Here is a 14,290-nt window from a genome sequence, read left to right as displayed (position 1 = left end):
GGAAGCGCGGGTACAACATCATCATCATCACACCGTACGTCCATGTGTGTAATGCTGCCTGACTGAGACATATCCCTGTTATCTACATCCTCTGGCAATAATGGTTGCGCATCACTCATTTCTTCCAACTGATGTGTAAATAACTCCTGACAGATCAAGTGAAGCGGCTGTGGTGCTAGTGTTGGTGGTGGCGACAGGCGGGCGAGTGGTAACTTGCGAGGTGCCCGAAGCTAAGCTGCAGGAGGATTGTGCGTCAAGGTTCCGAGCGGAAGCTGTAGAAGATTGGGTGTCCTGTGTTAGCCAGTCAACTATGTCCTCAGAACTTTTCGAGTTCAGGGTACGTGGCCTCTGAACACTGGGCATTATTCTAGGGCCAAAGGGAATCACAGCACCACGACCATGACGGCCCCTGCGGGGTGGCCTGCCTCTGCCTGTCATTTTTCTTCCATTAGTGGTACTATGCGGGCAAGCTACTGTGACAACAGATATGAGTGGCACTGGCCGTTGGCAGAGTAGATGCTGTAGGCCTGACACACGCTTGCAGACAACTAACTGCTATTCAATCTATTACAGTCAAAATTGTAAGCTATTGTGACACCAGATATGAGTGGTGGCACTGGGCAAGTGGACACAGTATACGCTGTGAGCCTGACACTCACGCTGGCAGGCAGGCAGGCAACTGCAATTAGATTACACAGGGGAAAAAAAGCAGACTGATGTTCTAGCCCTAAAAAGGGCTTTTTCGGGTGCTGTCCTTACAGCAGAGATCAGATGAGTCTTTCAGGACTGTAGTGGACACTGAATACACTAGCCTAGCTATTGATTTCCCTATTAAATCAGCAGCAGCTACACTGTCCCTCCTCTCACTAAGAATGCAGCTTCCGAATGAATCTAAAATGGATGCTGTCCAGGAGGTGGGAGGGTCTGCTGCTGATTGGCTGGAATGTGTCTGCTGACTGTGAGGTACGGGTCAAAGTTTACTCGATGACGAATAGGGGGCGGACCGAACAGCGCATATGTTCGCCCACCGAGGCGAATGCGAACAAGCTATGTTCACCGGGAACTATTCGGGACATCTCTAACTGTGAAAGTTTTTTACGGAACATGAGCAAAGAATGTCCTTGCATTTGAGTTCAGTTTTTTTTTGTTTGTTCGGAAATATAAAGCGAGCTATAAATCGTTCCCTCTCTCCAACACACCGCACCAGTGTCTCTTTTTTCTTTCATCACTGTGTCACAATCATGCACGCACACTGGGATCTCTGTTGCAGCTCTATTATTATTGGGTGTAGTCTCCTTCCCTTGTAAATGTTCTTGCTATAAATATTATTTAATTGTACAGCACAAGCAGTGCTCATAACTGTGACTTGTTAAGGAATGTGTGGTGTTTCGTCAGATAGAGGAAGACCAATGTAAAAATAGTTTTATGTTATGAATAATAGTTTCTGAATGCTAGAGCCTAACATTCTCCATCTATAGGCCTTGTACAGTGCTAGGGAGCAGAAACAGAGATTAAAGCTGGCAAAGCCTCAGATTTTTGTTTCCCCTTAAGATAGAGCAGTTAAAACTTCTGTCTCATACCACTGGACTTAAACATGTGCTGTCATCGCAATGGCCACCTTTCCCCTGCGTGACTTACATTTTCTTAAAGTGTTCTTTTCTGCGGCAGTGTCCCAGCAATAAAATGATTTTCATTGGGTCAATAAATTTGTGGTTGAATTTAGGACGCTATGGCAAGTCAGAACGTGGACATGGCACGTACTTTTTTGACTCCCTGTTGGCTAGATAAGATCGACAGATTGCAGCTCCTGTAGACTGCATGACCGAAGACTCTCTATATGCTGCAATGATAGAGAATGTCTTTCACCGCTTCATAGAAAGTCCCAAAATCATTTTAGGACATTGCTGGTTTGACTCTACTATAATATCAGTATCTGTGAACACTACTATGCACTCTGCACAGAATAAGCAAGCATGATATCCACTTGTCACACTGAGAGTTGTAGGAGCAGGTGTTGTTTTTACACTGACCTGAGACACAGATGTCGAGATGGATCAGTCCTTGATGTACAGCTTTCTTTGTGCAACCTGATCCTGAGGAGAGGTGTGGCGACTAGTGACATATAGAAGAAAAATCAGTACAGTCGGGGTTTAAATCAATGCTAGTGTGTGGCTTTCCCTAGAATATTGTTGACAAGTGGTGCCCTCCCCGAATCCCCTACATCAGTGGTTCCCAACCCAGTCCTCAAGTACCCCCTACCAGTCCAGGATTTAGGGATTACCCAGTTGTGTCTAAGGTGTTTTTAGGAGAGAAAAAAAACACGTTAGACACAACAGGGCAATCTCTGAATCCTGGACTGGTAGGGGGTACTTGAAGACTGGGCTGGGAAGCCCTGCCCTACGTCATGCAAATGTTGGTGTCACTGCTTTATTGGTGCTAGTTTTTCTGTAATTGTAGTGAAGTAAAACATGAGGTTTTAACCACTTTTGGTATGTCCTATCACGATAATTCCCAGTTTAGTGAATAAGTCCTTTTTGGGTTGTTTGAGCATTGATGGATATTAGTGTAACTAATGTAGACTTATTCTGAATACACCGGGCTACTGTAAGTGAATGTCTCTAGAACAGGACTCAAACTACCTTCTTGCAGACCTTTTATGGTCCTCTACTTTCTCACAGTCTGTTGGTGACATGACAGGTGTCCAGTGTTTGACTGCACAGTCTACATGGTTTGTTTGGAGGATTTTTTTCTCCTCCTTCCACCATCTTATCTACCATAGTACAAGAAGTGTTAACCGGCTATGTCCCAGCATGCTGTTTCCCCTTTTATATTCCATATCTCTAGAACATATTCCAACACTTTTTTTTTTTTTTCTCTTGCTGAACAGCATTAAATCGCTGTTTGGTGTTTAGTGAACAGACCCCATTGACTGTGTTGGTAGTTGAAACCCAAAAGACCAATCAAATCTATCCCTGTTACACGTGAACTTTTATTTATTTTTTGTTGCCTGGGACTTCCATTAGGCCACCAATATATCTTCTGTATCTTGCATGTGCTCGTGTTTGTATATCTGCGCTCATTTTGTTTCTTCTGTTCTTTGACAGAGAATGAAGTTCCTGCTGCTCCAACAGAAGTATCTGGAATATTTGGAGGATGGCAAGGTTCTGGAAGCACTTCAAGTATTGCGCTGTGAACTGACTCCCCTGAAATACAATACAGAGAGGATTCATGTCCTCAGTGGGTAAGCATTTTGTATGATGTCATTTTGTCTGCAGAAATTATAGCTACCCCTGTACAGACTTGTTTGATTGCAGCAGAAACACAATGTATGGTCCAGGCAGCCTCGACCACTCCCACATGCATTGTATTCACAGCAGTGTTATTTCAATCCTTATATTTCATTTTTATAATTTGATTTTAATCCTTTCCATTTTAAGATAAAGAATGTAAAATGAATTAAGTTAATCATACATGGAAGAAGCTGATACAGCAGCAAATAAACAGACTAATAAATAGAATATTAAATAGAACTGCAATGGGTTTTCTGGACTTCATGTACCGTTTCTAACAGTGATGTCATATCCTGGCATCCCTGCAGGGCGCGCAAGAGGGAGCAGAGCAAAAAGGTTGCAGCCCCCTCCACTCTGCCTCAGCCGGCCACCACAGAGATGCATGTTGGCTGATTCTGCAACAGCTGAACAGGCTGACAAACACCCAGGTGTCAGGACAAAACTCCTAGTCGCAATGGCGACCTGGTGCCTGGATGTTTTTTGAGCCCTGACATGTGTGGCTAGATCTTTATAAATTCTTTGATTAGCAGGCACAATACAAGTAATTAAATAATGGTGGTTAGGTCAATGAGTAGGTTTTCTAAGGGCTGCTGGATGTCAAATGCTGAGGAGAATAGCAGTTCTAAAATGAAGTCCGGAAGAACCATGCAGCTATGCAAGAAGGATGGACCAAATCTATTATTTGTCTTAATGAAAGTGTCTTACATTGCAAGGTGACAATGACAGGACCACTGCATTTTCTTTTATTGATTTTTTTTTTTTATAAAACTGCAATGTTAACATTGACGTGGAAGCTCATAGAATTCAATGCTTTCCTATGAAGCACTGTGTGCGTGAGCCGCATGCATGCATGCACATCCGGTCCTCATAGAAGAGCATTAGTTTTCACCATGCCTCAATGATGTCACTGGAGACTCCGAGTTAAACAGCACTAGAAAAAGGTGAGTAAACTGCATTATTACATTTAGTGGATGTGTGTGCAACTAAGAACAGGGGTACTTTAGAGTTCGGAATACAGCCAACTATAGGATATATTTGGGGTGTAGGGAAATCGACTTCTAACTAGAAGCAGAAATAAAGAGAATGGTCTGAATATGAGACAAGGCTCCATTGACAGTTGTCATAGAAAGTCAGGTGTGAGTTCTGCTGCTGAACTGGGTCAATCATGTCCGCTGGTAGGAAAAGACCATATTTGGGTGTGTTTAATGGAAATGCCAAAACACAGTTTTGAGTGTAATTATGATGCTCATTAGAAAAAACATAAATTGCCTATATACCCATAGTTCAGCATGCTATATTTTGTATATTTACCATGCGCCAATTACCTGTAGGCTGTAATAAGTTGTTTGCTGCACTTGTATTAGTATTTTTTTTTTTTTGTTTTTTTTGTTTTTTAAATTCAAGGTTTTTATTGTTTTTCAATTTTTTAGGAAGGGAGGTAGGGGTACAGAAAGGAAGAAGGGTCGGGGGGGGGGGGGGGGGATGATAACAGGGTCTTGAGACCAGGCATTTATATCATCCTTATTTGTACAGAAGAAGTATCATTCTTTGGCATGGTATAGCATAACATACATATTGTACATTTCAAATAGTAGGCGGGACAGATCGTTTTACAGTATGTGTACCTAGCAGTGCTACGTGGCTGGTCTCGTTTTCAGAGAGCTTTTCGGTCTATAAATCGGGGCGGGGTACAGAGAGGGGAGTTTGGGTAGAAGTTTGGGTTCACAGAGTTCATCTTTCTTGTGTACATTGTCTTTGTCTCCTGTGGTGCCTGGGCCATGCTGTGGTGGTATTCTGTGCATTTCGTTGGTTCTGGTGGTTGCAGTTGTTTGTAGCTGCTCTTGTTTTACTGTTTCTGGTGGGGAGGGGTTTCCAGGGTGTTATTCCTGGGGGGGTTAACTATATTACAACGCATAACTATTTACAGTGTCTTCCCTCCAGTTACTGGAGGGTTGTGTTTCCGTGTCTTTGTGTATGTGGTGTGTTCGTTGTTTCATATGGCGGGTGTTGTGTGTTTGTGAGTCTCCATCCGGAGTGTGGTCGGGGGGGGGTGGGGGGGGAGGGAAGGGGGGTGGTCTGGTCGTATAGTTGGCCGTTATGTCCTGTTCGTGGGCCTGGGTGGGTGTAATGTCCTCCTTCTGGTTTTGGGTATACCCCATGGTTGTGTTGTCTGGGGTTGGGTGGTGAGGGATTTGAGTGGGCTATCGCCCTGTCTGTGGGTTCTTCGTGTATTCTAGTGTGGGCTGCTTTTTATAAGGTGGGATGTAATGGTCGTAGTTACTTTGTATAGGTCGGATACTTCCTGTCGTGGTTAGGGGTTTATCTCTGTCAGATCCCTGGTGCATGGTCAGTTCGTTTTGTTCCTATGGCCTTGTCCGTACCCAGGGTGTTGTGAGGTTGCGTCCTGTTTACTAGATGCTCTGATTGCCACCCCTATGGGGTGTGTGCTCTTGGGTCTGCTTGGTGTCGTGGACTGGGGTGTCTTTGCTCGGGTTCAAGCCTCTTAGTGAGTTGTTGGGTCTGTTGGTGTGTGGTGGCGTGGGTGTTGTAGTTCAGAGTTGTTGCCTCGGGAGTCGGATATGACTCTTTTTAGAAGTGTGGAGGAGGTGAGTATCTAGTGGCCCAGTTGGTTTGATGATAGGGCTGGGTGTTGCCTCTATGCGGTTATTCCCTAGGGGCTCCCACCCACCCGGTCATACCCTCTTATGGGGCGTTAGGTAGGGTTGGGAATTCGAAGATCCATGGCTCCCATATTTTGTCAAAATGTTTGGTGGTGTCATGTATCATGGCTGTCAGTTTATCCATTTGCATGGCTTCATTAATTTTCTGTTTTATAGTGGTGATTGACGGGGTGTCCGGGCTTCCCCACTTCTCTGCGATTGCTCGCCTAGTGGCTAGCGCTAATTTGGCTAGGAGTTTGTTTTGTGCCCTTGGAGTGTTTTTGAGGGGTCTGGATAGGAGCCACAACCAGGGGTCAAGCGGGATTGTGGTGTGTAGTGCCCGTGTCGCTAGTTGTGCTATGTGTCGCCAAAGTGTGGTTACCCGGGGGCACTCCCACCACATATGTGTATATGTTCCCCTGTGCCCGCATCCCTTCCAGCAGAGATCGTTATCTGATTGTTTCATTTGTTTCAGGCGTAGTGGAGTGATGTACCATCTGAGGAGGGTCTTATAGGCTTGCTCTTTGTGGTTGACGCATATCGATACTGTTGCCGTGGCTTCCCAGATGTCTGCCCAGTCGCCTTGGTCATCTATGGGGCCTAGGTCTCTCTCCCAGGCGGCTACGTAGGGCATAGATCCGTCCCTTGAGTTTGTGCTCAGTAGGGCGTATATTATTGATATTTGGCCCCTGCAGAGTGGGTGTTTGCTGCATGCTCTTTCTATCTGTGTGAGGGGGGTTGTGCATGCTTTCTGTAGGGTTGGGCTATCTACATAGCTACGGATCTGTAGGTACCGAAAGAAGTCGCGGGTCGTGAGTGGGGTCTGTTGGGGGAGTTCCGCGATGGGTATAATGCTTTGATTTTTATAGAAGTGGTAGATACGGGTCAGATCGTTGTCTTCGTAGTGGGTGAAATCTTTCGGGGACATTCCTGGTGTGAATTTGGTGTTCCGTAGGATGGGCATTAGCTGGGAGGGATGGGAAATGAGGTTGTATTTGTTCGTGAGTTTGTCCCATATTTTGATCGTGGTGAGGAGTGCCGGGGAGGTGGTAGGAGTCGGTGCCCTGGCGTCCTTTGGGAGCCAGATGAAGAGGGAGGGTAAGTCTGATCCAAAGCTATCGTGCTCTAGGTCTACCCATCTTTTTGTGCCGGGGTCAGCGTGGAGGTGTATTGTTTGCGTTATTTGTGCTGCGTGGAAGTATTGGGTGAAGTTGGGAAGTCCCAGACCGCCCCGTCTATTTGGTATGTATAGTGTTCGTCGGGCGATACGTGCTCTCTTCCCGGCCCATATAAACTTATCTATTTTGCTCTGTAGTTTTTTAAAGTCGGAGGCTATTATCGGGATTGGTAGGGTTTGGAAAAGGTATAGGAACCTCAGGAGGAGGTTCATTTTTATCGAGGCCTATCCATGAAATTGACATGTCTTTCCATTTTTCTAGGTCTTGTGTAGCTGTTGCAAGTAGAGGTGTGTAGTTTAGTCTGTATGTTTGTGTCAGGTCCGCTGGGAGAGTTATACCCAGATATTTGATAGCTTCAGTCTGGTACGTGAACGGATGTCTTGTTTGGAGAGTTTGGAGAGTTAGTTGATCCACTTGGATCGGGAGTGCCTCAGTTTTTCCTAGGTTAAGTTTGTAGCCTGAAATATGTGCGTATTTCTGTAACTCCGTAGTTAACGGTGGTAGGGAGTTCAGTGGATCTACAATTGTTAATAGGACGTCGTCTGCATACGCCGCGATCTTATATGTGTCGTCCCGAATGCGAACTCCATGTATGCCGTCGTGGTTTCGTAGGACTTGAAGTAGTGGTTCTAGGGAAAGGGCGAATAAGATGGGTGAGAGTGGGCATCCCTGTCGTGTGCCGTTCTTAATTGGGAATGATGGGGGTATTGTCGAATGGAGGAGTAGGGTAGCTGTGGGTGAGGAGTAGAGGGTTCTCATGGCGTCTAAGAAGGTTGAAGGGAAACCAAATTTTTGTAATGTTGCGAATAGGAAGGGCCATAGCAGTCTGTCGAATGCCTTTTCGGCGTCAAGGGAGACTATCAGGGTTGGGGTTCGTCTGTGGTTGGCATGCCATATAAGGTCGTAGGTGCGCCTAGTGTTATCGCTGGCTTGTCTGTTTGGGATGAACCCTACTTGGTCTGGGTGGATGAGTCGGGGAAGGAGGGGGTTGAGTCTTTCTGCCATCACTTTCGTGAACAGCTTTACATCTACGTTTAGGAGGGATATTGGTCTGTAGTGGCCGGGGTCGAGGTGAGTCTTGCCGGGTTTCGGTAGGAGGCATATGTTTGCCCGTAGCATTTCCGGGGGTAGGGGATCTCCTTTTAGCAGTGAGTTGTAGAGTGTGCCTAGTTGTGGGAGTAGGATCGGCGCAAATGTTTTGTAGTATAGGCCGGAAAAACTGTCTGGGCCCGGGCATTTGTTTGGTTTCAGTGTTTTGAGTGCTTTTGCTATTTCCTCTATTGTGATTTCTTCTGATAGGCGGCTAGCCCCTTCGGGTGTTAGCGAGGGAAGGGTGACGGAGTCGAGGTATTTGTTGATTTTGTTAGTTAGTTGCGTGGGGTCGTGTCCGTGGTGGGGGCTATGATCGTAGAGCTCCGAGAAATAGTCTTGGAAGACCTGCGCAATTTGGTCTGGTGAGTCCTGCGGTTTTCCATCTCTCGAATGGATTTTAGTGATTTTTGAGTGTGTGGCTCTGCGGTTAAGTTTACGTGCTAACAAGGTGTCCGCCTTATTAGACTTTTCATAGAAGAGTTGTCGGGTCCATTGAAGGGCCTTGATTGTATCTGTGGACATGAAGTCTTTTATGGCTGCCTGGTGTTGTTGTATTTTAGCGCTTAAGTCTGGTGTGGGTTGTTTTTTGAAAGTGGATTCCAGTAGGCGGAGCTCTTTTAGATTCGTTTCGAGGGTTGCTAGGCGTTGTTTTTTGTGATGGGTGGCCTGGCTTATTAGGGTACCTCTAATTACTGCCTTGTGCGCTGCCCATAGTATACCTTGTGAGGTGACTGAGTGTTGATTCAGGGAGAAGTAGTCTGTGATGGCCTGGGCAGTAGACTCTCTGATCGCTGGATTATGTAAGAGGGTAGGGTTCAGGCGCCAGTGCCATGGACGAGTTATGGTCGGTGGGTTAAGGGTGAGTGAGATGTCTGCGTGGTCCGACCACGTAATTGATCCTATGGTTGCGGATTTGATCATTGGTAGTACTGAGGGGGAGGTTAGGAATAAATCTATACGTGAGTGGGATTGGTGAGGGTGGGAGTAGAATGTGTAGTCCCGGGAGGTTGGGTGCTGTGCCCTCCATGTGTCTATTAGGTGCGTTCTTGTAAGAAAGGATTGGAGGAGTTTGTCAGATTGTGACGTGTGGCTACCGGATGTCGAGTGGCGTCCCGTCCTTTGCCTGTCTATCGCCGGGGATGGGGTGGCATTGTAGTCTCCCCCTATTATTAGATGGTGCGAGGCAAACAATGCGAGATGCGCTTGCAGTGCTTGCCAAAAGGAGGCGGAAGGGGCATTTGGTGCATAAATTGATGTAAAAGCGTATTTTTGAGTGCCTATTGTCCCCGCTACCGTGACATATCTTCCTTGTGGGTCTGCAAGAGTTTTTGTCACTGTGAGCGGGCATGCTTTGTGTAGTAGTATCGCTACCCCATTTTGTTTGCCTGCCGGTGAGCTAGCCAGGAAGTGTCTGTTAAAATTCCTGTTTTGCAGGGGGAAAGTTCTGTTGTGTTGAAAGTGTGTTTCTTGTAAGAATATAATTTGCGCGTGTGTTCTATTTGCCCAGCGCATGGTTTGGTGGCGCTTGAGAGGGCTGTTGAGGCCTTTGCAGTTAATGGATGTGCATGTCATAGAGGAGGCCATGGATCTCCCTCCCTTGCGTCCCTCTTCGGGTTGCGGTTCCCCCATGTGGCGCAAAGGGGGACCAGGTGGGTGGGGTGGGGGGTGGTCGGTGGGGACTGAGGGGGTGAGGGGAAGGTGGGTTGGTATTGGTGTGTGGTGTAGTGTCTAGTTTAGGTGTGTTTGTGTAGAATGTCAGTATAGCCTGGTCTTACTAGTTAATAGCCAGGTAGATCGGAAGCGGAGCTTTGTCCCACTGTATTGCGGGGGGCAAAGAGAGTTCGGTCGTGAGATGCGGAGAGAGGGGTGTGTAGTGGTGGGATCGGGAAGGCCGGTATGTCCCAGGTCTCCCCCCGAGCCTATGTGCCTATGTGTCTACAGTATGCTCATATCTCGTGTGTTGGGTTTGATGTGTTTTGAGCGCTGTCACCTATCGCTGGTTGAATTCGAGCTAGTAGTTGGACAGCTGTCTTATCTCTAGGTTGCCTCCTCCTCTGGAGGTCCTGTACTATCTGGTTTCTTCTCTGTTCCCTGACATGGCTTATTGGGTATTTAGTCTGTCGGTGGAACTAGGGCGGGTTTTCTGGGGGGTCGAGGTGTGCTAGGGATGCTATGTTGTAAGGTTGGGGTCCTGAAGGGGGGGCTTGATTGCCTTGTCCTCTGTGGATATAAGTTCCCTATTTATCCCCGTGTGGTTATACTTGAGGCTTATGAGTGCCCTGCTGTCTCTAGCGTATGAGGGGGTTTCAGGGTTTGTGAGGTGGGGGCGAGGTACCCCTATCTGTCCCGGTCAAGTGGGGGAGTGTGTGGAGATCTCCCCCGTTAGCCGAGGCGTGGGGGGGGGGGGTTATGTGGAGCCTGGTAGTTGTCGAATACTTGGAGCTACCAAGTGTCTAAGGGAAACATATTACCATGTTAAACATTCTTTAAGCAATAGTCAAAAAGTAATAAATACATTACCCTATACATTGTTCATTGAGTTACAATATTTCCAGTGTTTTAGACGATAAGTTTGACATTAACAGTCACATTAACAATCACCTTGTGTTTTGTATACCTTTGAGCAACCCCGGAGCGGGGTGCTATAGTTGTGTCTGTCTCCCTGTCCCTGAATCGGTGTCAGTGATTAGTGATGGTGCGTGTGAGGTGTCGGTTAGGTGATATCCGTCTGCGGGGACTGTCTAGGTGGAGGTGTTAGTTTCCCGAGGTACTCTCGGGGTTCAATACCTGAGAGTGCGGTCTATAGGTAAAGTTGTTGTGGGGGGGTGAGGACAGAGCCCCTTGGTGGTCCTCCTTGTCTGCGGGCTAGGTTCTGGGTAACACTAGTCGGGGCGTGGACGTCGGGGGTGGGGAGTCCTCCTGGGGTGGGGCTAGGTTGTCCCCATCTGATATCCCTGTCTTCTATCGGTATGTGTCAGGCGTGCTCCCCACGTCCCGTGGTTAATGCCATGGGAGGATATGCGCCTGTGCGTTTTTCAATATCGTTTGCTTTGTATTACATATTTAATTTAACCTTGGTGAAGGTCCCTAGAAGGGAGTCTGGGCGGGTGTATAATGGGGTGCCCCCTGATTGAGACATATAGCTCTGCCCCAATGCCCTGTGACCAACGCTCGTATAATTCAACCCTTCTGCTCTAGAGCGTTTGCAGCGTGTGTCGTTAATATAGCCTATGAACGGGTGAATCTGATGTGGGTGTTCAAAAGGGTTAAAGTGCCACTCTCCCGTGGGTCACCTTTGGTGGGGCTCTCACTAACGGCCTTTAGGCTGTGTGTCTGCTGCATTGGTCGTTTGGGAGCCTATTCTGTTTAGAATATCCGCCTTATGTGTATTCCCTTAGGGGATATCCACGTCCCGGCCAGTGCTTAGGTAGGTGGTTACCAGGGGAGGGGGTCATACCAGGATGGCATATGGGCCCTTGAGTGTGTAAGCGACCCTCCGCGTGCCACTGGGCCCAGAGGGGAACCCGGGTCCCCCCACAGCTGGCCGCGCGCGGGTCCCGGAGATGGTTAGGATTATGCGGGTGGGTATGAGCGTGTCCCGCAGGAGGGAGGCGACCCGGCCCGACCCCTGTCCCTCCCAGTGGGTGAGATGTGTCCCTCTGGCTTTACTCTCGGGGTACCTCTGGGGTTAGTAGGGGGGGGGGGGTATGGTGGCACCAAAAACAACAAGAAAATAAAACAAAAAAGGGGGGGTGTAGATGAAACCTGATCAGCCGTCCGATATATGGGTAAGTTCAGCCAGTGTGGTCTGCGCCTTAGCGCATTGTTCATGTGTGTTCTTTTATGTGGGTTTTGTTGGCGTTTGCTGTGGTCTGTTCCTCTGGGATGGACGTTGGGATCCTCTGTCGGTGGGTGCAGGAGCTTGGAGTAGTGGGACTCCGATGTGCTTGGCGAAGTCTGCCTTGTCTGCAGGGTAATGGAGGGTGTAGGCTTGGTTGTCCTTCCGGGCCATTAGCTTGAACGGATGGCCCCAGGTGTATTTCCAGCCGTGCTGTATCAGTGTTGTAGTTGGGGGTTTCAGCTCCCTTCTTTTACGCAAGGTCGCTGGTGCCAGGTCTTGAAAGAATTGCAGCTGGTATTCCTGATCTTTCGGTGGATTTGTACGGGCCGCAGCCATCAGCTTTTCTTTGGTGGTAAATAGGAGTAATTTCGCTATCACATCTCGTGACATAGCGGGATTAGGCAGAGGGGGCCGCAGTGCCCTGTGTGCTCTCTCTATTGCGAGGTCTTGGGCAGAGACTTCTGGCAGTATGTTGTGAAAGATCTTTTGGACGGTGGTGAAGACGGCCTCTGGTGGGACCGATTCAGGTAGGCCACGGATCCTGATATTTTTCCTACGCGATCGAATGTTAAGATCTTCTAGGCTGTCTTCTAGTTGTACTATCCTGTCCTGCATGATGAGGAGTTCTTGCTGTTGAGTTTGGGTTGTTTGGGACAGGCCCATGATGTCCTGTTCAGCCTGCGTTGTGCGCGTTGTAAGCGCGTCTGTCGTGTTTAAGGCCCGACATCTGTTTCTCGAGCTGAGCCGCGGTGTAGGCTTTGATGTCCGCGGACGTTTCCCTGAGTAGTTTCCTCAGGTTGCCCATCGTGATGGGTGCTGTGGTGTCCTCTAGTGTCTCGCTGTCGTCAGTATCGGAGCCAGATAATTGAGTATTCTGGGCCGAAGATGGCCGCCCCTGCTCCGAGGCGCGAAATAGTGTGGCCACCGACGGAGTGTGTTCCCTCCGTTTTTTGCTGCCTCTCATGGTTGATTGCGGTCGAGGTCAGTGATGGCAGTATTTCTGGCTCTTTTCCTGGGGTGGATGGCATTTGGGGTTTGCTGATGTAGGCCGATGTTAAGCTCTGGGGTGAGGGAGCTCGGGGACTACACGTCCATCTTGGTCGTCGGTTAGGCTCCGCCTCCGTGTTGTTTTTTTTTTTAATAATGGTATTGAGTTTAAAAAAAAGTGTTAAATGCAAAATATAATATCTCAGTTGTCTGGAACTTTGCCAACACAACTAGAGCTATGTGGATGTGCATTGTGCATTTCACGAGTAAATTACACTTGTTCGGGAGGGGAAAATTATTTTTAATTGTGTATATGCATGTACCTTCACATTGGTAATCTTCCTCATTGGTACTCTGGACAATGTAGATTGTTACATCTAGTAGATGCCAAAAATTTAGATTTTTGTTTTGCTGTCTTGTGTAATTTAATGTTTTTTTTTTTTATTATTTTTATTTAGGTATTTAATGTGTAGCCATGCTGAGGATCTTCGTGCAAAAGCAGAATGGGAAGGGAAAGGAACCGCTTCACGCTCCAAACTTTTGGATAAGCTACAAAGTGAGTGTTTCTCTTCTCCTTACACTTTTATGATTGCTTTTGGTAATATTTTAAAATAAAAATGTATTTACATCTGTGTACGTGTGGTTAAAAGGTAAATCTCCAACACTTATAATTGCAGGACTAAAAACTAAATTTTTGTCCTTTTCTTTAGTAGAGTTTTTTTATTTATTTTTTATGCATATTTGCATTTATTAGCAAATCATAAAGAAGTCTTATGAGTGACTGTATTGTCTGCCTCTATTACACAATCATGATAAATAAGGTCTCGCTTTGATAGCTCTTTTAATTATCTTCTAATATTAACCTAAAATCTGACTTCCTTTTGAAGCCTACTTGCCACCATCGGTCATGCTGCCCCCACGACGTTTGCAGACACTGCTCCGGCAAGCTGTGGAGTTACAGCGAGACCGGTGCCTGTACCACAATACAAAACTTGACAATAACTTGGATTCTGTGTCTCTGCTTATAGATCACGTCTGCAGCAGGTACGTGAATACCCATAGTATTCCGGTACAAGTTTGGTAAATGTGCTAGGCTATCTCCTTATAGAATGATGGGTGCAGGCTTCATAAAATGAACATTTAAACAGATACAATTGCCCTTTGCTGTGTATGGGCCAAATACTGATGTATTTTTTTTTTTTTTTAATTCTTCATTATTTTACTAATGACTTTTATCTCTCT

General features: G+C 46.9%; 1 protein-coding gene across 1 annotated transcript in view; it reads left to right on the top strand.

The window, feature by feature from the left end:
* WDR26 (WD repeat domain 26) overlaps positions 1-14,290 on the top strand; it is a 44,482-nt gene that overhangs the window by 19,464 nt on the left and 10,728 nt on the right. The window contains exons 5-7 of the mRNA XM_063444051.1: positions 3,105-3,241; positions 13,507-13,604; positions 13,936-14,092. Of these exons, the coding sequence (XP_063300121.1) occupies positions 3,105-3,241; positions 13,507-13,604; positions 13,936-14,092 (392 nt within the window). The remainder of the gene's footprint in view (positions 1-3,104; positions 3,242-13,506; positions 13,605-13,935; positions 14,093-14,290) is intronic.

Source organism: Pelobates fuscus, chromosome 2 (genome assembly GCF_036172605.1).
Source record: "Pelobates fuscus isolate aPelFus1 chromosome 2, aPelFus1.pri, whole genome shotgun sequence".
Classification (NCBI taxonomy): domain Eukaryota; kingdom Metazoa; phylum Chordata; class Amphibia; order Anura; family Pelobatidae; genus Pelobates; species Pelobates fuscus.
The sequence above is the reverse complement of the archived record's forward strand: the minus strand, read 5'-3'. Positions and strand labels throughout refer to the sequence as shown.